The 22457-nt window shown below is 44.0% G+C and overlaps 1 protein-coding gene across 1 annotated transcript; it reads right to left on the bottom strand.

Moving 5' to 3' along the window:
• Positions 1 to 10299: 10299 nt before the first annotated feature.
• LOC144495712 (fatty acid-binding protein, liver-like) lies at positions 10300 to 13622 on the bottom strand. Its single transcript, XM_078216060.1, has 4 exons — positions 13464 to 13622; positions 12808 to 12980; positions 12610 to 12711; positions 10300 to 12048 (listed from the first exon to the last, which is right to left on the bottom strand). Exons 1-4 carry the CDS (start codon positions 13534 to 13536, stop codon positions 11995 to 11997), a joined length of 402 nt encoding a protein of 133 aa, XP_078072186.1. The 5' UTR covers positions 13537 to 13622; the 3' UTR covers positions 10300 to 11994.
• Positions 13623 to 22457: the final 8835 nt, after the last annotated feature.

Raw genomic sequence — 22457 nt, forward strand, 5'->3', positions numbered from 1 at the left:
GCATGCAAATTTTTAAAAACTATTTCCTGTCTGATTAGCATGATTGAAGTAGCACTAAGGTTGGCTGACTGCTGGGTTGGGATGTCTCATGCTAGAAGGCCACAATGTGGACTGTTGGGAACAATCCCCAGAACCAGGAAACATCACAGGTTGAGGTGGGCTGTTGGAGTTAAACCAGCAATTGGGAGAGAAGTAGGACTGGGTCAAGCAGGTCAATACCAATCCAGTCAATTCCTTGACTTGGAACTATGTCACTTTTCCTTCACTGTTGCTGGGTCAGAATCCTGGAACTGTCTTTCTAACATCCCTGTGGGTGTTCCTACATCAGATAGACCGCAATGGGCAATAAATGCTGACTTTACCAGCGATGCTCTCAACCCTGGAGAAATAAAAAATAATTGCTGGTTAGGAGGTGAAAGTGTGTGGTCACTGACCCAAGCTGATTCTGATGGATGGGGAGTTGGACTGGAAAGCCAGAAGGCAGGGAAGAGACCAGAGGTGCAATATTGTGCTGTTGCTGATGGTGAGCTTGACATTTCATTAGATAGGATGGTTGTGTACCACCTTCTGTTTCCACTAAGCTGCATGAGTGCGTGAGCACACAGCAGCTGAAGGTAACCTCTCAGCCTTGTTCCACTGAAGTACTTTGTGCGCACATCTCGCAAAAAGAAACTGAGTGGAAAAAAACAGATACAACAACAACATTTTAAAGGGAACATTGGATGCAACTCAATCTTGAGTTCACAATCAGTTGAGATGTCCAGGATAAGACTGCAGCACGGATACAGCAAAAACAACTGTGAAAGAATAGTAGATCCAGCTATTTGCATTACGGAAGATTCTGAAGGAGAGAATCTATCCCCATTTGGAGAGGCAAAGTTTGATCAGGGATAGTCAGCATGGTTTTGTCAGAGGGAGGTCATGCCTAATAAATTTGATTGAATTTTTTGAACATGTAACCAAGCATGTGGATGAGGGTAATGTGGTTGATGTAATTCACATGGATTTCAGCAAAGTCTTTGACAAAGTCCCACATGAGAGATTTATTAAGAAGGCAAATGCACATGGGATACAGGGTGATCTGATAAGGTGGATTCATAATTGGCTTAGCAGTAGGAGACAGAGGATGATGACAGATGGCTGCTTTAGTAACTGGAGGCCAGTGAACAATGGCGTACCACAGGGACCCGTGCTGCGCCCCCTATTGTTCGTTATTTGTATAAATGACATAAATGACTATGTGGGGGGTAGGATTAGTAAGTTTGCCAATGACAAAGATTGTCTGGGTGGTAAACAGTGAGGTTGAGTGTCTTGGGCTATAGACAAGATGATCAAATGGGTGAATAAGTGGCAGATGGAATTTAATCCTAAAAAGTATGAGGTGATGCACTTTGGAAGGAGTAATTTGACAAGGAAGTATACTATGCAGGGTCTGACACTGGGAAGTTCCGAAGAACAAAGGGACCTTGGCGTGTCTGTCCATAGATCTCTGATGGTGGAAAGGCAGGTTAACAGGGTAGCGAGAAAGGCATATGGCACACTCACCTTTATCAATCGGGGTATAGATTACAAAAGCAGAGAGGTCATGATGGAGCTGTATAGAACTTTGGTGAGGCCACAGCTGGAGTACTGTGTGCAGTTCTGGATCACATTATAGGAAGGATGTGATCTCACTGGAAGGGGTGCAGAGGAGATTCACCAGGATGCTGCCTGGGATGGTACATTTAAGTTATAAAGGGAGGTTGGATAGGCTTGGGTTGTTTTCTCTGGAGCAGAGAAGACTGAGGGGTGACCTGATTGAGGTGCTCAAGATTATGAGGGGCATGGACAGGGTGGATAGGGAGCAGCTGTTCCCCTCAGTTGAAGGGTCAGTTACGAGGGGACACAAGTTACAAGTGATGGGTGGGAGGTTTAGGAGGGATCTGAGGAAAAGATTTTTAACCAAAGGATGGTGATGGTCTGGAGTGCACTGCCTGGGAGGGTGGTGGAGGCGGGATGCCTCACATCCTTTAAAAAGTATTTGGATGAGTACTTGGCACGCCATTAACATTCAAGGCTATGGGCCAAGTGCTGGCAACTGGAATTAGGTGGGCAGGTCAGGGCCTTTCATGCATCGGTGCAGACTCGATGAGCCAAAGGGCATCTTCTGCACTGTAGGATTCTATGATTCTGTGATTTGACAGCTTTACTTAACCAAAAGTTTAAACCCAATAAAAAGCAGCCAGCAAATCCTAAAGATTTTTCAATTTAACTGATTATAGGGTTGTCCCTACCAAGGGTCTGCAGCTTGCAAAATAATTGCCAATTACAACAAGTTACAGTGAAATGAAAAACAACAAGTGGAGTGTGTGAGACAAAATGCAAAAGGGGACACACAAGAGGAAATGCCAACAAATAATCCCCTGCAGTGTGTAGCACAGTTTTGGAACCCACTTCTCTAGGGTATGTGAAAGCAACAGTAATCCTGTCAAGACAGCACGGATTGTTTGTTTTGGCAATGCATACTTACATTTGTACAAATTCAAGATTCTTACTTCAACGATTGCCTCATAAGATTTTACTTTAACCAGACATGTTACAGATATGAGAAAAAGAAAACACCTACTCATCAAATCCAGTATAATCTGTTGCTTTCTAAACCCAATGCAGCACAGTAAATGTTATCTTGTTATGAATATTCAAGGCTGAGTCAGTGATGTTCTTCATGAATCCTATTCAGTTAAAATGTTTATTTATTAGTCACAAGTAAGGCTTACATCAACACTGCAATGAAGTTACTGTGAAATTCCCCTCGTCGACACATTCCGGCGCCTGTTCGGGTCAATGCACCTAACCAGCATATCTTTCAGACTGTGGGAGGAAACTGGAGCACTCAGAGGAAACCCACGCAGACACAGAGAGAACGTGCAGACTCCACACAGACAGTGACCCAAGCTGGGAAATCGAACCCAGGTCCCTGACGCTGTGAGGGAGCAGTGCTAACCACTGTGCCACCGTGCTGCTTTGTGCTGAACTGAAAGTTTACTATGTGAGATTATAAATGATCATTAATCCTCACTGGCACATGAAGCATGGCAGATACCATGGCTGCCTATCCAGAAGTTTTCAATCCATAGTCAGTGTGCCGCAGGGCAATCGGTTAGGATGAATTAGAACATGGGACCAATAGGAATGGCCAATGGGCGGCATGGTGGTTAGCACTGCTGTCTCACAGCTCCAGGGACCCGGGTTCAATTCCGGCCTTGGTGACCATCTTTGTGGAGTTTGCACGTTCTCCCCGGCTGGTACTTTACGACCTCACTCAGGCGAGTGTTTCTTCTGGGTGCTCCACTTTCCTCCCACAGCCCAAAGATGTTGTGCAAGTTAGATGGATTGACCATACAAAATTGCCCTTAAGTGTCCAAAGATGTGTAAGTTAGGTGGGTTAGCCATGGTAAATGCACGGGGTTATGTGGATAGAGCGGAGGGGAAGGCCTGGATATAATGTTCTTTCGGAGAGTTGGTGCAGGCTCGATGGGCCAAATGGCCTCCTTCTGCACTGTACAGGTTCGATGGAATATAGGACTTTGGAGCCAGAGAAGGCCATTTGACCCCTTGAATATACTCCACTATTTGCTAAGTTTATGCTGATCTGGTTGTGGTCTCAACTCCATCGCTGACTCATAGAAATCATAGAAACCCTACAGTGCAGAAGGAGGTCATTCGGCCCATCGAGTCTGCACCGACCACAATCCCATCCAGGCCCTACCCCCACATATTTACCCGCTAAGCCCTCTAACCTACGCATCTCAGGATTCTAAGGGGCAATTTTTAACCTGGCCAATCAACCTAACCCGCACATCTTTGGACTGTGGGAGGAAACCGGAGCACCCGGAGGAAACCCACACAGACACGAGGAGAATGTGCAAACTCCACACAGTGACCCGAGCCGGGAATTGAACCCGGGACCCTGTAGCTGTGAAGCAGCAGTGCTAACCACTGCGCTACCGTGCCGCCTCCTTTAGTCTATCAAAAATCTATCTAACTCACTCTCAAATAAATTAAATGATTTATGCCTCTGCTGATTTGTTGGGAAGAGAATTCCATTCCAATGACCCTCTGAAGGAAAAAAAATTGCTTTATCTGTCTGAAAAAAACCTCTTATTGTTAAACTGTCCCATATGTCTAGAGTGAAACATCCTCCCACTAGCCACTCTATCAAGTTCCCTCAGTATCTCATATGTTTCAATAAGATGACCACCCATTTTTCTAAATTCCAATGTGTGTGAGCCGAACTGTTCAACCTTTCTTCATAAGTTCTTCATCCCAGGAATGAGTTGAGTGAACATTTTTTTAAACCATTTCTAATTCAATTAAATTATTTTTCAAATAAGGAGCAGAAAATTGCACAGCGTTCCAGATGTCTCACCAAAGCCATGTACAGCTGCAGTAAAGCTTCTCTTTTATTCCCCCTCGGAATAAATGCCAACATTCCATTTGTCTTCTGAATCACTTGCAATATTAACTCCTTGTGATTCATATAACAGGACACTGTACCAGAGTTCTGCAATCTCTCCATTTAAATAGTACACTGCTTTTCTACCCTTCCTGCCAATGTTAAGTTCACATTTTCATATATTAAATTCCATGTGCCAATCTTTTACCCATTCGCTTAACCTGTGAGCATATCTCTTTTTAGGCTTTTAACCTCCTTTTCACAACTTAGTTTCCCTTCTATCTTGGTGACACGGTGGCATAGTGGTTAGCACTGCTGCCTCACCATGCCAGGGACTGGGTTCAATTCCCAGCTTGGGTGACTGTGTAGAGTTTGCACATTCTCCCTGTGTCTGTGTGGGTTTCCTCCGGGTGCTCCAGTTTCTTCTCACAGTCCAAAAATATGCGGGTTAGGTGGATTAGGCATAATAAATTGTCCCTTAGTGTCAGGGGGACTAACTAGGGTAAATGCATGGGATTATGGGGAATAGGGTCTCAGTGGGATTATGGTCAGATGCGATGGGCCGAATGGCCTCCTTCTGCACTGTAGGATTTTATGATTGGCGGAAATCATCAAATTTAGCTACCATACATTTGGTCCCTTCATCCAAGTCATTGATATATATTGTGAATAGTTGAGGCCCCAGCACCAAACCTTGTGACATCCCAATAGTTACAGCTTGCCACTCCAAAACAGACCAATTTATCCCTACTCATTGCTTCCTGTTAGCTAACCAATCCTTTTTATCCATGCTAATATGTTACCATCTATACCATGTACCCTTGTGTAGTAATCGTTGATGTGTCACCTCATCAAATGCCTTTTGGAAATCCAAGTACACCACATCTACAAGTTCTCTTTTGTCTCCCTTGCTTGCTACTTCCCCAAAAAACTCCCTGGTGATGGTTTTAAGTTCACCTCATGATTTTCAAGTATCTTTGGGAGGTTTGCTAAGGACAGGCTTTTCCCCTCAGTGCACCAAGTGTGGCGGCTGAGTGTAAAAATTGATGCTTTTGCTGCATGGTCGCTTTATGTGCCGTATTGTCTGCTTCCTGCCCCATTAGTACTGCACGCACAGGAAACATGCTAGATTGTCGGTGGATGGCCTCTAATTTGCCTATGCTGCTGTGAACTCACTGCTGGCGCCATATTTAAACAGTAGCCATTCAAGCGTTCTCTATGCACACAGCCCAGGACTGCTCCACTGAAGGCATGTGACAAGTCCCCAAGTTGGGTGATGCCTCTCTGGAATGCTAGATGGGCCTCGCCACCATGTCCTCTATCTCCGTGATGGCCAGGAGAGTCCCCCCCCCCCCACCCAACTGAAGCTTGGGAGACGGTGGCAGCAGTGATCAGTGCCAATGCTACACATCAGGGGTTGGCCATTCAGTGCAGAATCCCCTCTGCCTGTGACCACATCCACTCCAGCTGCTCATGCCAAGGAGGGTGCATCGGCCCCTGAGCAGGAGACATCACAACGTAGCATAAACTGTAAGGACACAAAGAAGCTGCAAAGAGACATGGACAGATTTAAACTACGTGAGCAATAAGATGGCAGAGTATGTTTTAGGCAGGAAATGGAAATGAGGTTTTCACTTCAGAAGTGAGAAGGGAAAACCAGTTTTCGTTTTAAAAGGCACGAAACCTCTAAATGTTAATCTTCAGGGGCACTTTTGTGTACATGTGTAAGGAACAGCAAGCAATCTGTAAGGCTAGCAGAATAAAATACATTTTTTATTCATTCGTGGGACACAGGTGTCGCTGGCTGGCCAGCATTTATTGCCCATCCCAAGTTGCCCTTCAGATGGTGGTGGTGAGCTGCCTTCTTGAATGGCTGCAGTCCATGGGAGTCTTTTATAGACCTCCTAAAAGTTCTAGAGAGGTTGAGGAAAGGATTGCGGAGTCAATCCTGCTTAGGAGTGAAAGTAATAGGGCAATTGTTATGGGGGATTTTAACTTGACTAATATTGACTGGAATTGTTATAGCTCTAGCTCGTTAGAGGGGTCAGTTTTTGTTCAAAGCGTGCAGGAAGGTTTTTTGACTCAGTATGTAGACAGGCCAACTAGAGGTGAGGCTATATTGGATCTGGTGCTGGGAAATGAGCCAGACCAGGTGCTAGACTTGGAAGTTGGTGTGCATTTTGGTGATAGTGACCACAATTCGGTTACGTTCACCTTAGTGATGGAAAGGGATAGGCATGAACCTCGGGCCAGTGGTTTTAGCTGGGGGAAGGGTAATTATGAGGCTATTAGGAGAGAATTAGGAAACATAGGTTGGACTAGGAGATTACAGGGACTGGGAACGTCCGACATGTGGAGTTTTTTCAAGGAGCAGCTACTGCGAGTCTGTGATAGGTATGTCCCTGTCAGGCAAGGAGGAATTGGTAGGGCTAGGGAACCGTGGTGCACCAAAAAAGTTTCTTTGTTGGTTAAAAAGAAAAAGGAGGCTTATGTTCGGATGAGACGTGAGCACTCGGGTAGTGCACTAGAAAGCTTTAGATTGGCTAAGAGGGAGTTGAAGAGCGAGCTTAGAAGGGCTAAAAGGGGACATGAGAAGACTTTGGCGGAAAGGGTTAAAGAGAATCCTAAGGCGTTCTATAGGTATGTCAAGAACAGAAGGTTGGTTAGGGCAAGTTTAGGGCCAGTTATAGATGGCAGAGGGAAGTTATGTGTGGAACCGGAGGAGATTGGTGAAGCATTGAACCAATATTTCTCTTCGGTGTTCACGCAAGGGGACATGAATATAGCTGAGGAGGACACTGGGTTGCAAGGGAGTAGAATAGACAGTATTACAGTTGATAAGGAGGATGTGCAGGATATTCTGGAGGGTCTGAAAATAGATAAATCCCCTGGTCCGGATGGGATTTATCCAAGGATTCTCTGGGAGGCAAGAGAAGTGATTGCAGAGCCTCTGGCTCTGATCTTCAGGTCGTCGTTGGCCTCTGGTATAGTACCAGAAGATTGGAGGTTAGCGAATGTTGTCCCATTGTTTAAGAAGGGGAACAGAGACTTCCCCGGGAATTATAGACCGGTGAGTCTCACTTCTGTTGTCGGCAAGATGTTGGAAAAAATTATAAGGGATAGGATTTATAGTTATTTGGAGAGTAATGAATTGATAGGTGATAGTCAGCATGGTTTTGTGGCAGGTAGGTCGTGCCTTACTAACCTTATTGAGTTTTTTGAGAAAGTGACCAAGGAGGTGGATGGGGGCAAGGCAGTGGACGTGGTATATATGGATTTTAGTAAGGCGTTTGATAAGGTTCACCATGGTAGGCTTCTGCAGAAAATGCAGATGTATGGGATTGGGGGTGATCTAGGAAATTGGATCAGGAATTGGCTAGCGGATAGGAAACAGAGGGTGGTGGTTGATAGTAAATATTCATCATGGAGTGCGGTTACAAGTGGTGTACCTCAGGGATCTGTTTTGGGGCCACTGCTGTTTGTAATATTTATTAATGATCTGGATGAGGGTATAGTTGGGTGGATTAGCAAATTTGCTGATGACACCAAAGTCGGTGGTGTGGTAGACAGTGAGGAAGGGTGTCGTAGTTTGCAGGAAGACTTAGACAGGTTGCAAAGTTGGGCCGAGAGGTGGCGGATGGAGTTTAATGCGGAGAAGTGTGAGGTAATTCACTTTGGTAGGAATAACAGATGTGTTGAGTATAGGGCTAACGGGAGGACTTTGAATAGTGTGGAGGAGCAGAGGGATCTAGGTGTATGTGTGCATAGATCCCTGAAAGTTGGGAATCAAGTAGATAAGGTTGTTAAGAAGGCATATGGTGTCTTGGCGTTTATTGGTAGGGGGATTGAATTTAGGAGTCGTAGCGTTATGTTGCAACTGTACACAACTCTGGTGCGGCCGCACTTGGAGTACTGTGTGCAGTTCTGGTCCCCACATTACAGGAAGGATGTGGAGGCTTTGGAGAGGGTGCAGAGGAGGTTTACCAGGATGTTGCCTGGTATGGAGGGGAGATCCTATGAGGAGAGGCTGAGGGATTTGGGATTGTTTTCGCTGGAAAGGCGGCGGCTAAGAGGGGATCTTATTGAAACATATAAGATGATTAGAGGTTTAGATAGGGTGGATAGTGATAGCCTTTTTCCTCTGATGGAGAAATCCAGCACGAGGGGGCATGGCTTTAAATTGAGGGGGGGTAGTTATAGAACCGATGTCAGGGGTAGGTTCTCTACCCAGAGGGTGGTGAGGGATTGGAATGCCCTGCCAGCATCAGTAGTAAATGCGCCTAGTTTGGGGGCGTTTAAGAGATCCGTAGATAGGTTCATGGACGAAAAGAAATTGGTTTAGGTTGGAGGGTCACAGTTTTTTTTTTAAACTGGTCGGTGCAACATCGTGGGCCGAAGGGCCTGTTCTGCGCTGTAATGTTCTATGTTCTATGTGCTGTGGGTTGACCCACAATGGCATTAGGGAGGGAATTCCAGGATTTTGACCCAGCGACTGCGAAGGAATAGTGATATATTTCCAGAGAGTATATCTGATGCCCTTGTCCTTTGAAGTGGAAGTGGTCGTGGGTTTGGAAGGTGCTAAGGATCTTTGGTGAATTGCTACAGTGCAGCTTGTAGATGGTACACACTGCTGCTGAGCATCAGTGGTTTGTAGGTGTGGTGCCAATCAAATGGATATTCCTGAATTGGAGATGCCACTGCATCAGTGGTGGAGGGAGTGATGGGGTACCAATTAAGCAGGCTGCTTTGTGCCAGATGGTGTCATGGTTAGAGCTGCAGCCATCTAGAATATTCTGTCTCCTGCTTCTAACTTGTAGACGAGGGACAGGCTTTAGGGTCAAATGGTGAGTTACTGGCCAGAATTCCCAACCTCAGGCTTGCTCATTGCTGCAGCATTTGTATTGTTGATCCAGTTAACTTCTGGTCAAACCATAAGGGCGTTATCAAAAAGAGATTTCAGCAATAGGAGCACCCTTGAGCAAGGGGAGATGGCTATCTCAACAGCCCAAACCTGATTGCTGTCTAGGTCTTGCTGCATGCAAACACAGGCCATTTCATTGTCAATAGAGTAGAGTGTGACGATTGAAGATTGTTGGGTAATGTCTTCAGCAAATAGCAAGCTTTCCCAGTTACTTCAGGTTTACTAATGCGCCTTGCTGCAACATTTGGTCAGATGGTGCTGAGTTCAATGGCAATCACTCACTACACTTCTGGAATCCTGTTATTTTGTCCACAAGGCTGTACTGAGGTTTGGAATTGATGGTCCTGGCAGAACTGGTTGCCTTACAGCACTATTGATAAGCTTCCATTATTTCACTAATGATCCAGAGGGGGAAAACGGAGCTTTAATTGAAGAGATTAGACTTTGTGAGCAGGAGAGATCTGGACAATTTTCCACATTTAATTGGTACATGCCAGTGTTTATAGCTGCAATGGAAAGTTCTCTTTTGGCACACAGCTAGTTCTGTAGCACAAATCAGTCCTGCAGCTTATCTGGCTTTGCTGTATTAACACAGTGCTTTCAGCATTCTTACATTACTGACATGTCCTAACATCAGTAATGCTGAAGAAGGAGGCTGAATCACCCCATCACAGTCAGCAGCAAGTAACATGAACGACACCATTGCTTCCAGTACAAGGCTGTGCCTGAGGCATGCATCTACAAGGAGGGGAAATAAATACTCCAAAACATCTCACATTTCCTTCAAAAACTAGCAGCTTCTATGATTTTTGAAAATTGCTAAAACAGCGCTGTAACACTAAAGGTCTGCAACTAAATTAAAATGGATTCTCAGTGCAGTTGAGTAATTTGAATACAATCTCCATTCTGTCAGATCTAGTTCATTTATGCCAATACGAGGGTCGACCGTTTCCAAACATTTTTATTCAAAATGAGGCTCTCAATGATTTTAGTCACACTACGTTAAATACACCCTTGAAGCCATATCTTGTATTTTAAAATTAACTAATGCTGACTAAACCAAAACTATATTTTTTTGTTTCTTCTACGCAAGGGTTAGGAAAAAAAAGTTGATAAACAAACTGCAGTGGCAAGGAAAACCATGGATGTTAGGCTAGTCATCGTAAAGACAACAAAAACAAAATAATTTCCAGCTGGAAATTTTGAAATAAAACAAACACTGGAAGGTCACTGGCCTGAAGTTTCTCTCTCTCTCTCCAGATGCTGCCAGAGTATTCCTAGCAATCAAATCCTGTTCAATAGGTACTGTTGCTTATTTGACTTAAAAGCCCTGCTAGTTGATATGAACATAAATTAGCAGGGGTTTTGGCCCCACCATTCAATATGATCCTGGCCTCAATGCTGCAGTTCCATCTCCCAGAGACCTGGATTCAGGCAACAGCTTGCAAATAGTATAACATTTTAAAGCCAATTCTACTACCTTTGATTAAAAGTATACCAAGTTTCACAAGTAGAGGTGAAAGTTATATCGACAGGACCTGGGTACTAAGCATTGGTACAAATCCCTCAAATGGTACTTATGCGCTTCTTTCCATTTGCACCATGGTTATAACCAATTCCCATTTCTTCATATTTAATTTTCTTCCTGTACTAAAAAAGAGACTGCTATTAAGGCAGAAGGCAAAAAAGTCACCATCAAAAAAACTATTTCAATATTAGTGCCATTACTGAGCTCTAGTTAATATCCAACTTATTTGAACCTTTTCAGCACATACCAGGTACCACAGAGACAGTTTCATAGCTAGTATTTTAAAATTAAATTGCAAAATTCTGTACAAACACTTTCTAAACAGGCACAAGTCCAACTCAAGCACTGTCTATTGATTAGTGAAGCCAGTGCTACTTTATATTGAAGGAGAATCAGACTGATCTTGCGTAATACACAAATTTTATTAAAGCTGCACAAATTTAACAATTTTTGCACTTGGGTTGTACAAAGGGCTGTTCTTTTCCTACAGGTCACAAATCTGAAAAAGTCCTTCAAATTAAATGCCAGCAATTTTACATAGGAGCCAGGACAGTGGTGGTATAACTTGTAGCTGGTATAAACAATTTATAGTTGTAATATTACAAACGTGTTTGACAGTAAGGCAATTGATAATCAACAGCCAAAAGTAAATACTTGGACTGTACTGTGTCACTTTCCCTTTGTTTGGCATAAAATTATGTACCTATTATCCATCAATTATGTACATACCATCCAACTTGGAAAGCATCACAATTTGAGAACTGTTAATCTGTTTTTTTCTAGACTAAAAGTCTATCCATGTTTGTTATTTAGGGATAAGTTCTTTTCTGTAAAGAACATTTAATAATTAGCACAATAGCAAACTGGCACTAATTTTGTTAACTGTGAATTTATGACTTCTAAATTTGTCCAAATACCAAGGTGGCAAACTGGCACTAATTTTAAAATGTGAATCTGCAACTCCTGAAATTTGTCCAAACACAAAAGAAATGTAACCAAAAGTCACATGAAAAAGAACAGTCCATATTATGCAAAATATGGAGGGGAAAGTCCAGTAGAAAAGCAGCAAGTGAGGTTTTGAACAGAGCCCATCCTCCTGGTTTCAGATCATCACTTTGACTTCCGATAGGTTCGGGTGCACACCACATCACCCATGGTGCAGGTCTGATTTACAGAGGAAAGTAAAAATTATTAAACACCAACATTGGGTTAAATATCAATTTTGTAATTCTTGAATCAAATGTGCACATTAGTTTGCCACTCTATAGCAATAGCATCACAAGCACTTAAGAAACTGATAAGTCACATCAATCCAAGTTATCCAAATAACATCCGCTACCACAAATTTACATTTCTCAGAATCCCTAGAGTGCAGGAGGCCTTTCAGCCCATCAAGTCTACACTACCTCTGACAGTATCTTACCCAGGCCCCCTCCCCACACTATGCCCATTAAACCCACACACACCATGGCTGATCCATCCAACCGACACATATTGGGACACTAAGGAGCAATCCACTCTGGTCAATTCACCGAACTTGCACATCTTTGGACTGTGGGAGGCAACCAAAGCACCCAGAGGAAACCCACACAGACACAGGGAGAACATGCAAACTCCACACAGACAACCAGGGCAAGAATTGAGAGGCAGCAGTGCTAACCACTGCCACTCCTAACCAGCAGTAACTATTTGGTTCAATCTACAGATATGTATTTGGGTGCTTACCAATATTAAGTCACCATCCTTCAATTCTCTAACCAGGGTTGTCTCTTTTCCGTCCCACCGTTGCGTTTGTACCAGCTTGCCGTTTTCTAGTATCACTGTGGTCTGTTGGAAATTTCAAACAAGAGGGCATTTATCTCCAGAACTCATGTACAGGGTTGCTACAAATGGTGTAAAAAAAAAGGTTGGTCACCAACACACCTTAGTTTTCCTATTATCTGCGGTGGTCTCATCAAATTCCTCCCCTAGCTTGAATTGGATCTTTGTGTTTTTAAACGTACTACTGGTTTCTAAAATGATTGTATCGCCCTCCTTAGAAATTATAGTGTTGGGTTTGAGTCCTTTAGCCACATTCCTTTGTAACATAGTCACTTCTAAAAAGAGACAAAAACAAATCCAACATTTAGCGGTACTATAGAGAGAGATGGAGAAATGCTAACAGTCCCAGCACTGAGCTCACACTATTTGCTACACTCAGTGTAACAGAAATCAAATCGGAATATTACCCATCTACAATTTGAGACACTCTGGGCGTTCATTTTTTGATAAAAAGCAAATTTTTTTTTTGTCACGTTTGCTACTGAATAAAATCAATAGCACGCTTTAAAAATGCACCAAGCAATCCTGTCCCAGTACTTGGAAAGGGCGCTATCGAGACACCTTCAGCGCACAGTCCACGCTCTTCTTCCCAACATCAATTGACCGTTTTAATCGCCGCAAAAGGAACACCAGCAAACTGCAGCCCCACTGCAAAACCCACCGAAAGCAATATGTGAAAACCCACCGAAAGCAATATGTGACAGCGCTTACAAAGTAAAACCCCACCACACACACACATCATAAATGCAAATCCTCACCCAGATGCTTCATGTATTCATCAAAATGTTCGCTTGCATGCAAGCTCCAAACGCCAAGAAACGCCTCAACCATTTTGCTTGATATGTGCCGATCCCAAAGACAGTGCTTCCAAACACTCTCACACTGCTCTCCCAGTCTCTGCACACTCGCTGCTCTCCGCCTTATAAACTGCTGCAGCCCAGCACCACGTGCAAAATACTCTAACCAATCCGAAATGGCAACATCACAGATTGGCAGGACAGAGACAAATACCCCCTTAAACACACAAAAAAAAATCATGCACTTTCACTGAGAACATGCACCCACACAAAGAGCTCAGACACTGTGTACAGGCTGCTTCTGTACCCTGCGTTTAATAAGCACTTTTCGTGGAATGCTGTTCCAAGAGGCGGAGATTTAGATGTTGGGGAGGGAAGGGGATTGGTGCTGGGCGTTATTGGAAGTGCACGGTTTGTCTGAAGGGTTTTTTTTTCCCGAGGTGGGGAGGCTACCCAAGAGTGGCCAACCTTTTTTGTATTTTAAGGGATTATCCCTTATTTGACTGTGATTCCAGTTTAAGAGGTGTGTTTCTAGGGCAGCAGGTGGGAGACTGATCCTGGGAGTCTCCAGGTTGATTTGGGGGTGACTGGAAGTGAGTAAATTGGCCAGCAGAGGGATGATAATCTGACTGAAGGAATGTGTAATGACCTCAAGGAGGCCCATTTGGAGTATGAGCTCCCTGATTGAGGTCATGATTGCCTGCCTGATCAGGGAGTCTCACCTGTGTATATATATTGAGGAATGTTAGGTCTACTGACACCCCGGATTCTGACTTTGTACCTGAATCACTTTTAGGAGTTGAGATAAGTTGTAAATAAAGGGAATCAGGTGAAGATACACCGGCCTCCGAGGAGTTATTTCAGAATGCTTCCCTCACCTCCTGTCATATTGAAACCACCACCCCACGCGCCACAGCTCTAACAGCCCCTGCTCTCATTGTCAATGCCCCCCCCCCCTCACCCCCACTCCCTATCCCATGGTCACAGGTGTCCCTTATTTTATTCCATTCAAAGTTGGTCATCCGGCAGAATAATCATCTCTACTATTTATCACTGCACTAATTATATTAGTGGAATATAATATTCCACTAGTGGAAAAAGTTCCAATTTCTTAATCATTTATTCAAAATCATAATGTATTATTCTTTGCACCTTTGCTCCTCAATTCTATTTATATATATTGTTCACTAATATCATAGCATGCACTTTTCTCCAAATCATCTACATTACTCTGCATTGAACAGTGTTTGTCATCGATTTGCCCACAGGTTCAACCCATTCACGTTAGGTTAGTTAAAGCTTCTCCATATTATAATTCTTCAAACTTTCCTTATCTACCTGCAATGTTTAATGTTTATTTATTAGTGTTGCAAGTAAGCTTACATTAACATTGCAATGAAGTTACTGTTAAAATCCCCTAGTCGTCACACTCCGGCGCCTGTTCGGGTACACTGAGGGAGAATTTAGCATAGCCAATGCATCTAACCAGCACGTTGTTCAGACTGTGGGAGAACACTGGAGCACTGGGAGGAAACCCATGCAGACACGGGGAGAATGTGCAGACTCTGCACAAGCAGTGACCCAAGCCAGGAATCGAACCTGGGTCCCTGGTGCTGTGAGGCAGCAGTACTAGCCACCATGCCATCCCTTTATTTCCTTATTTCTGCCATAGAATTCCTACAGCGCAGAAAGTGGCCATCTGGTCCATCGAGTCTGCACCGACTCTCCATACCAACTATTCCGTAGACTATAAGGAATACCTATCACAAAACACAGGAATAGCCATTCAGTCCATTAACACCATTCCATTATTCAGGAAGATCTGGCAAACTTACAGCACAGAAGGAAATCATTCAGTTCATTCTAATTATTCTCAGTCTATTACTCCAACCCTAGTCTCCTGCAATTTTGTTAATCAGGAGGGGGCATCCTCTTCCACTCACCTTCCTCCTAGTCCATCCATGCACTATTTTAATGCATATATATCCAAGAAATACCATCAGTGAGGTTTAGGCCAGAGCAGCTGAGAGGGACCTGGAAGAAAACTGAAAAGGTCAGCACAACAGGTAAATTATTTTTATTCCTTATCTGGCAAGATCTTCAGACCTTGGAGCCTTCTGACTACTGTTCTCCAGTAATCTCATTTTGCATCTCTGGAAGTTTTTCTATCCTCTGTGTATTAAACTGAAGTAAAAAGAGAAGTAATGAGGGTGAGACAGAGAATGGGTGGGGTCAGGGAAAGAGTTTTTTATAATTTACTGATTGTTTGCTTCTAATTTTTTTGTTACAAATGTTGAATCCAGCTCCTTACAAACACAAAGCACTGTGGATGCCTGGCATCAATGGAAGGGAAACTGCTAGAATCTATTCTTAGGAATGGCTACAGCCATAGAAGGAGGCTAGTTGGCTCATCGTGTCTGCATGACTTTCCCAAGGAGTAATTTACCTAGTGCCATTCCACCATCTTCTCCCCATGGCTTTCAGATAAAAATCCAATTCCCCCTTAATTGCCTCAATTGGAGCTGCCTCCACCACACTTTCAGGTAGTGCATTCCAGATCCCAACAGCAGATAAAACACAGGCCAAAACTTTATTGCCCCTCCCGCCACGGGAATCAGAGCGAGCAAGGGGCAGACAATGGGAAGATTCATTGACCTTGGGCAGGATTTTATGGTTTTGGGATGAGCGAGGCCATAAAATCTAGCCCACAATGTTTGAAGTTCACCACTTTGGAAGGAAAAATGTATTTTTGAAACGGTGAGAGCGGGAACCTTTGTTATTCAGATTGACCAAGGTATCCTTGTACATGAATCACAGAAAGTTAACATGCAGGTACAGTAAGCAATTAGGAAAAGCAATTGTAGTTTAGCCTTTATTGCAAAAGAATTGGAATGCAAGAGTGTAGAAGACTTATTGCGATTGCAAGGGGCCTGGATAAGTCCACACCAAGTGTCCATACCTGTTCTGTGTACAGTTCAAATCTCTGCATCTAAGAAATGATATACCAGCCCCAGAATAAGGGGCACATTTTTTCACTGAAATACTCGTGGATCTTTGCAGTTGTCTACTGCAGAGGGTGGTGAATACTCTACTGTTGAATATATTGCAGGTTGACATTGACAGAATTTTGATTCTGGGAATCAAGACATGGAGAGTGGGCGTAAACGTGGAGTTGAGGCAGACAATCAGCCATCACCTCATTGAATGATGTAGCAGGCTTGAAGGGCTGAATGACCTGCTACTGCTCCCATTGGTTGTATTCCTTTTTTGACTGACATTTAGAAAATTTCAATGCTAATGGCTTACACTTGAGTTAATGGAGGATCTAATTTCTAACATGTGAGGCAGAGGGAATAAATTGATTTCACGATGGTTTGGGCTTGAAGTAACTTCCGCAAACTAGGATGAAGGCCTGAGGCTCACTCCAAACAGGGCCTCAGTCATCAACTCCATACATCTAGCAATCATCACCTGCTGGAGTATTTCCATTATAAGTAGGCTTGCAGTGTCACCCTGGAAAGGGAAAGAAGCTAATAGGAGGAGTGGAAGCCGGCAGTGGCCATCAGTATTGAAAACATAGAAACACTACAGTGCAGGAGGAGGCCATTTGGCCCATCGAATCTGCACCAACAGCAATCCCACCGAGCCCTTGTTTTTGCGATCAAGACAAAACACTTGTTTTTTTAAGAAAAAAGTTTATTTATTAGTCACAAGTAGGCACATCGCAATGAAGTTACTGTGAAAATCTCCTAGTTGCCACACTCTGGAACCTGTTTGGGTACACTGAGGGAGAAGTTAGCATGGCCAACACAACCTAACCAGCACGTCTTTCGGACTGTGGGAGAAAACCGGAGCACCCAGAAGAAACTGGCGCAAACACAGTGAGAACTTGCAGACTCCACACAGACAATGACCCAAGCCGGGAATCGAATCCCCGATCCCTGGTACTGTGAGGCTGCAGTACTAACCACTGTGCCACTGAGCCGCCCCTATTTTTGTTTTAACACATCTAGTAAGTAAACAATAGGAAAGGTTACCTTACTGTCGGCGGCCTCCAGTCGTCCCTATAAAGACCACTGATTAGGCCACCATAGAGCTACAAAACATAAGCAGAGCATGTATGCCAGATGCCTGCCTATTTTTTGCTAAATTTGACGGTGGGCCCTGTTATTAACATACTTAAGGGTTTAGTGTCTGTTTTAAGTGGACTCTCGAAAATTGATGGCTTCCAAAGACTTCAGAGACAAGTAAGGTAGTTGCCTTTATATCCAGCCCATCATTTAAATGCCATGGGTAATCAACTAGGAGATTATTAACATTCTCTATCAAATTATTGTATTTTGTGTCACAATAAGGATACAATTTAAAAAATATATAATACATTTTTAAAAATCCTAAAAGCTGTAAGTAAATCTCTTTCCAGGATTAAGGATCACCAATTAATATCTGTAAAATAGCTGACTTTTAACAAGCAGGGGCAGGTTTTAATGATGATTGCAAGTACAATTATTTTTGAGTGGAATGTGATTCGGTTTTCATTTTGCTCGCTGAACTGGCAATTGAATAAAACAAAAGAACAGTTCTTTACCTCCTGTACAAGTGCACACCCTGGAGGACATTTGCAATGCTGCTCAAAACCACTTCTCACATCTACCGACTACTATACAGACATGTTCTAGTTCTTGTCATAGCAACTCATTTAACAATTAGCAAATATATAAAAACATAGACAAACGTTACAGCGACAATCTTTATTTATGCTGACTGAGCAAGATACAAGTGTACAGCTGAGAGATCTATAATTTATACTACTTGTAGTTTAATATATGTGCAAAACTAGGGATTCTGGTTAGTGATTATCAGTGTAATTTACTAAGGCCAAAAGACAACGTGAGTTACAAAATTTGGTCTTGGGGTCCTTGGATCCAGTGGACATCACACTGCATTTTGTAACAAAGAAACTCCTATCACACTGCCTGATGGCTGAGCTGCAATTTTGTTTGAACTTTTACGCTTGTCCCAGGTGCATATACAGATGCAGTATCGCAGCCACGTGGAAAATTTCAACACCCAAGTCTGATTTGAAAGTTAGAAATCCAAATGGTAAGAAATCCTGTTTTACAATCCGACACCTAGTACTGCCTTTTCTACTCCATTCATTGATCAGTGAATGCCACTGTGTTTTAAGAAAAAACACTTGGTTAATACATAATTTATTTTAAGCTACACTAATTTAATACTCGGTTGTACATCAGGCTGCTGTTTTCTCTATAAATTCTCTGGATTGTGTGCAATCTGTTAAGTGTATCAACACTGGAAAATCCTAAGGATGTGCACACAATTTTAGACAAGTGTAGGATTTCAGGCAGGATAATGATAAGTTTTTTTAGAAATTCTTTCTCCTTATGAGGAGGGAAGGTTTTGAAGGTGGTTGGGCAGAGGACACTACCCTGAGGAACTCTTGCAGTGATGTCCTAGGACTGAGAGAATTGATCTCCAACTACCATAACCATCTTTCTTTGTACTCGGTATGACTCCAACCAGCAGAAGGTTTTCCTCTTGATTCCCAGTGACTTCGGTTTTTCCAGGTCTCCTTGATGTCATACTCGATCAAATGCTCCTTTGTTGTCAAGGGCAGTCACTCTCACCACTCTTCTTGAGTTCAGCTCCTTTGTCCGTGTTTGGACAAAAGCTGAAATGAGGTCTGGAGCTGAGTGACCCTGGTGGAACCCAAATGAAGCATCAATGAGCAGGTTAGTGCTGAATAAGTACCACTTGATAGTGCTGTAAAAGATGCCTTCCATCACTTGATTGATGATGGAGAGTGGACTGATGTGACGGTAATTGGCTGGGTTGGATTTGTCCTGTTTGACCTGGAAATTTTTGCCGTGTAGGTGCAAGTATTGTAGTTGTACTGGAACAGCTTGGCTAGGGCATGGTAAATTCTAGAACATAAGTCCTCATACCATTGCCAGAATATTGTCAAAGCCCATAATCTTTGCAGCATCCAATGCCTTCACATGACAGAATTGAATCAGCTGAAAAATGATGGGGGGTGATTTTTGAGCTGGCACTTTCAGTCTATGGGAATGGTGGTGCATGCTCAAAAAGCACAATTCGCGGAGTGAAAGCACACACTGTGGGACCGTAGAAAGCTCATTTTAATACATTAGAAAGTCATTACAGAGCACTTTCTGGGACTTACCCAGTGGGTGCCATTTGTAACAGGTTCACCTAGACGTGAACCTGTCTTGGGGGTCTTCCCGGGGGGTGGGGGGTAAAGGCAAGTATAGCTCCGGGGAGAGAGGACATGATAAAGAGGTGGCCTGGCATTGCCCCTTGGTACAAGTTGGCACTGTGTCCATGCCAACCTGGCAGTACCAACCTTTGCCTAGGGACAGGCCCCAGCGGGAGCCTCATGGGGGAGTCATTCAGATTTGGATGTGGGCTGGGGGCGGACAGAGGAGCAGAGGATGCTGGTGATGGCTGCTGGGAGGAGGGGGATAGGTACCAGCTCCAACTGTGGGGTGGGGGAAGCGGAAGGGGCCAATGATGGGGGGAGGGGGGGGGTGAGGGGGAGGTGGGGAAGGGGCCAATGATTGTTGGAAATGGGGAGGGGGCTGATGATTGGGGGTAGAGGCCGTGGATTGATGACTGGGGGGAAGGGGGGAAGGAGAAGTGCCGACTCCAATCACGGTTACAGAGAGGAGCCCTGAGACCTCCGTGGTGGGTTGGGGGGAGGTTTTTTCCTGTCATGATAGGGGTGCCCTTTAAAGATAGTGCCCTGATCACACTGCTGCTGGGCTTTGCAGGCGTGCTGAGGTCCCACCCCCTTACAGATGACATGAAACATGATATATTTATTAGATATTATTTTATCAGATATTATTTATTCTGGCAATTGGGTGGTACTGTGGCACAGTGTTAGCACTGCTGCTTCACAGCACCAGGGGCCCGGCTTCGATTCCCGGCTTGGGTCACTGTCTGTGTGGCGTTTGCATGTTCTCCCCCTGTCTGCGTGGGTTTCCTCCTGACGCTCCGGTTTCCTCCCACAGTCTGAAAGATGTGTGGGTCAGGTGCATTGGCCATGCTAAATTCTCCCTCAGTGTACCCGAACAGGCGCTGGAGTGTGGCGACTAGGGGATTTTCACAATAACTTCATTGCAGTGTTAGTGAAAGGTAATGACCCAGTGGTATTGTTGCTAGACTATTAATCCAGAAACTCAGCGAATGTTCTGGGGACGTGGGTTCAAATCCTGCCATGGCAGCTGGTGGAATTTGAGTTGAATAAAAAATACCTGGAATTAAGAATCCACTGATGGCCATGAAACCATTGTCAGTTGTTGGAAAAACCCACCTGGTTTACTAATGTCCTTTAGGGAAGGAAATCTGCCATGCTTTTCTGGTCTGGTTTACATGTGACTCCAGAGCACAGCAATGTGGTTGACTCTCAACTGCCCGCGGGCAACTAGGGATGGACAATAAATGCTGGCCAGCCAGCGATGCCCATGTCCCATGAATGAATAAAAAAAAATGCAAGCCTACTTGTGACAATAATAATAAATAAACTCATAATAAATTAATAAATATTTTTTAGGAAGAGTGTCATTAAGATCTGGAGAGAAAACTGGCATATTTCTAGAGATAAACACACCGGTCTTCTCACCAGAAACAACACTGCCATTTTTTGGTAAGATTCCACCTGGCATCTGTGGTGCTGGGGACCTCTGAAGGAGGCTGAGATGGATCATCCACTCACCACTTCCGGCTGAAGGTTGTTGCAAATGCTTCAGCCTTAGCCTTTGCACTGATGTGCTGGGCTCCTCTATCATTGAGGATAGGCATGGAGCCTCCTCCTCCAATGAGTTGTTTTATTGGCCACCACTGTTCACAGCTGGATGTGGCAGGACTGCAGGTCTTATGTCTGATCCGTTCTGTGTGGGATCGCTTGGCTCTGTCTATCACATGCTGCTTTTGAATTTGGCATGCCAGTAGTCCTGTGTTGTAGCTTCACCAGGTTCACACCTCATTTTTAGGTATGCCTGTTGTTGCTCCTGTTCAAATTCTATCCCATTCGACATGGTGATAGTGGCACACAATATGATGGAGGATTTCCTTGGGTTTCCTCAAGACAGTGGTCACTCCTACATTATCTGTCATTATATAGATGCTCTTGCGACAAACAGATTCGTGAGGATGAGGTTAAGGAGGTTTTTCACACTCTGACCACCAGCCTAGCAGCTATGTGTCCTTTTGGTCTTAACCAACTTGCTCCGTGGGGGTACTGCTTAGCTACTCTTGGTGATGGACATTGAAGTTCCCCACCCAGAGCACATTCTACGCCCTTGCCACCTTCAGTAAATCCTCCAAGAGGTTTTCAACATGGAGGAGTACTGATTCATCAGCTGAGGAGGGACAGTACTTGGTAACAGCAGGAGGTTTCCTTGTCCATGTTTGACCTGGTGCCATGATCGATGTTGAGCACTCCCAGGGCAACTCCCTTCCAAATATATACCACTGTACCACCATCTCTCTTGGGTCTGTTCTGCTGGTGGGACAGGACATACCCAGGAATGGGGATGTTGTTAACTAAAGCAGCAAAAGCTGGATAAACTCAGCAGGTCTGGCAGCATTTGCAGAGAGAGAGAGAAGCAGAGTTATTTTTTGGAGTCCATATGACCCTTTTACAGAACTGCTTTCATGGCGATGATGGTGTCTGGCGCATAGAACCATAGAATAACTACAGCACAGAAAGAGGCCATTCAGCCATCGAGTCTGCACTGACTCTCCGAAAAACATCTCATTCAGGCCTTCCCCTCCACCATACCTTTCCAACACTATACCTTCCATGTTTACACTCCCAATGTACTGCATTAGAGAGTTGTCATGAGCTGCTTGGGTCTTCTTAAAAAAATTCCAGGCAGTTGGCATTTCCAAACATTAGATTTTCAGACT

Source organism: Mustelus asterias, chromosome 7 (genome assembly GCF_964213995.1).
Source record: "Mustelus asterias chromosome 7, sMusAst1.hap1.1, whole genome shotgun sequence".
NCBI lineage: Eukaryota > Metazoa > Chordata > Chondrichthyes > Carcharhiniformes > Triakidae > Mustelus > Mustelus asterias.

Excerpts from the sequence above, each read along its gene's own strand:
- LOC144495712 (XM_078216060.1), bottom strand. The coding sequence starts at position 13,536 with ATGGTTGAGGCGTTTCTTGGCGTTTGGAGCTTGCATGCAAGCGAACAT. Across the intron at positions 12,712-12,807 it reads CAGATAATAGGAAAACTAAG|ACCACAGTGATACTAGAAAA; the intron begins GTGTGTTGGTGA and ends AATTTCCAACAG. Across the intron at positions 12,049-12,609 it reads AGGATGGTGACTTAATATTG|ACCTGCACCATGGGTGATGT; the intron begins GTAAGCACCCAA and ends TCTGTAAATCAG.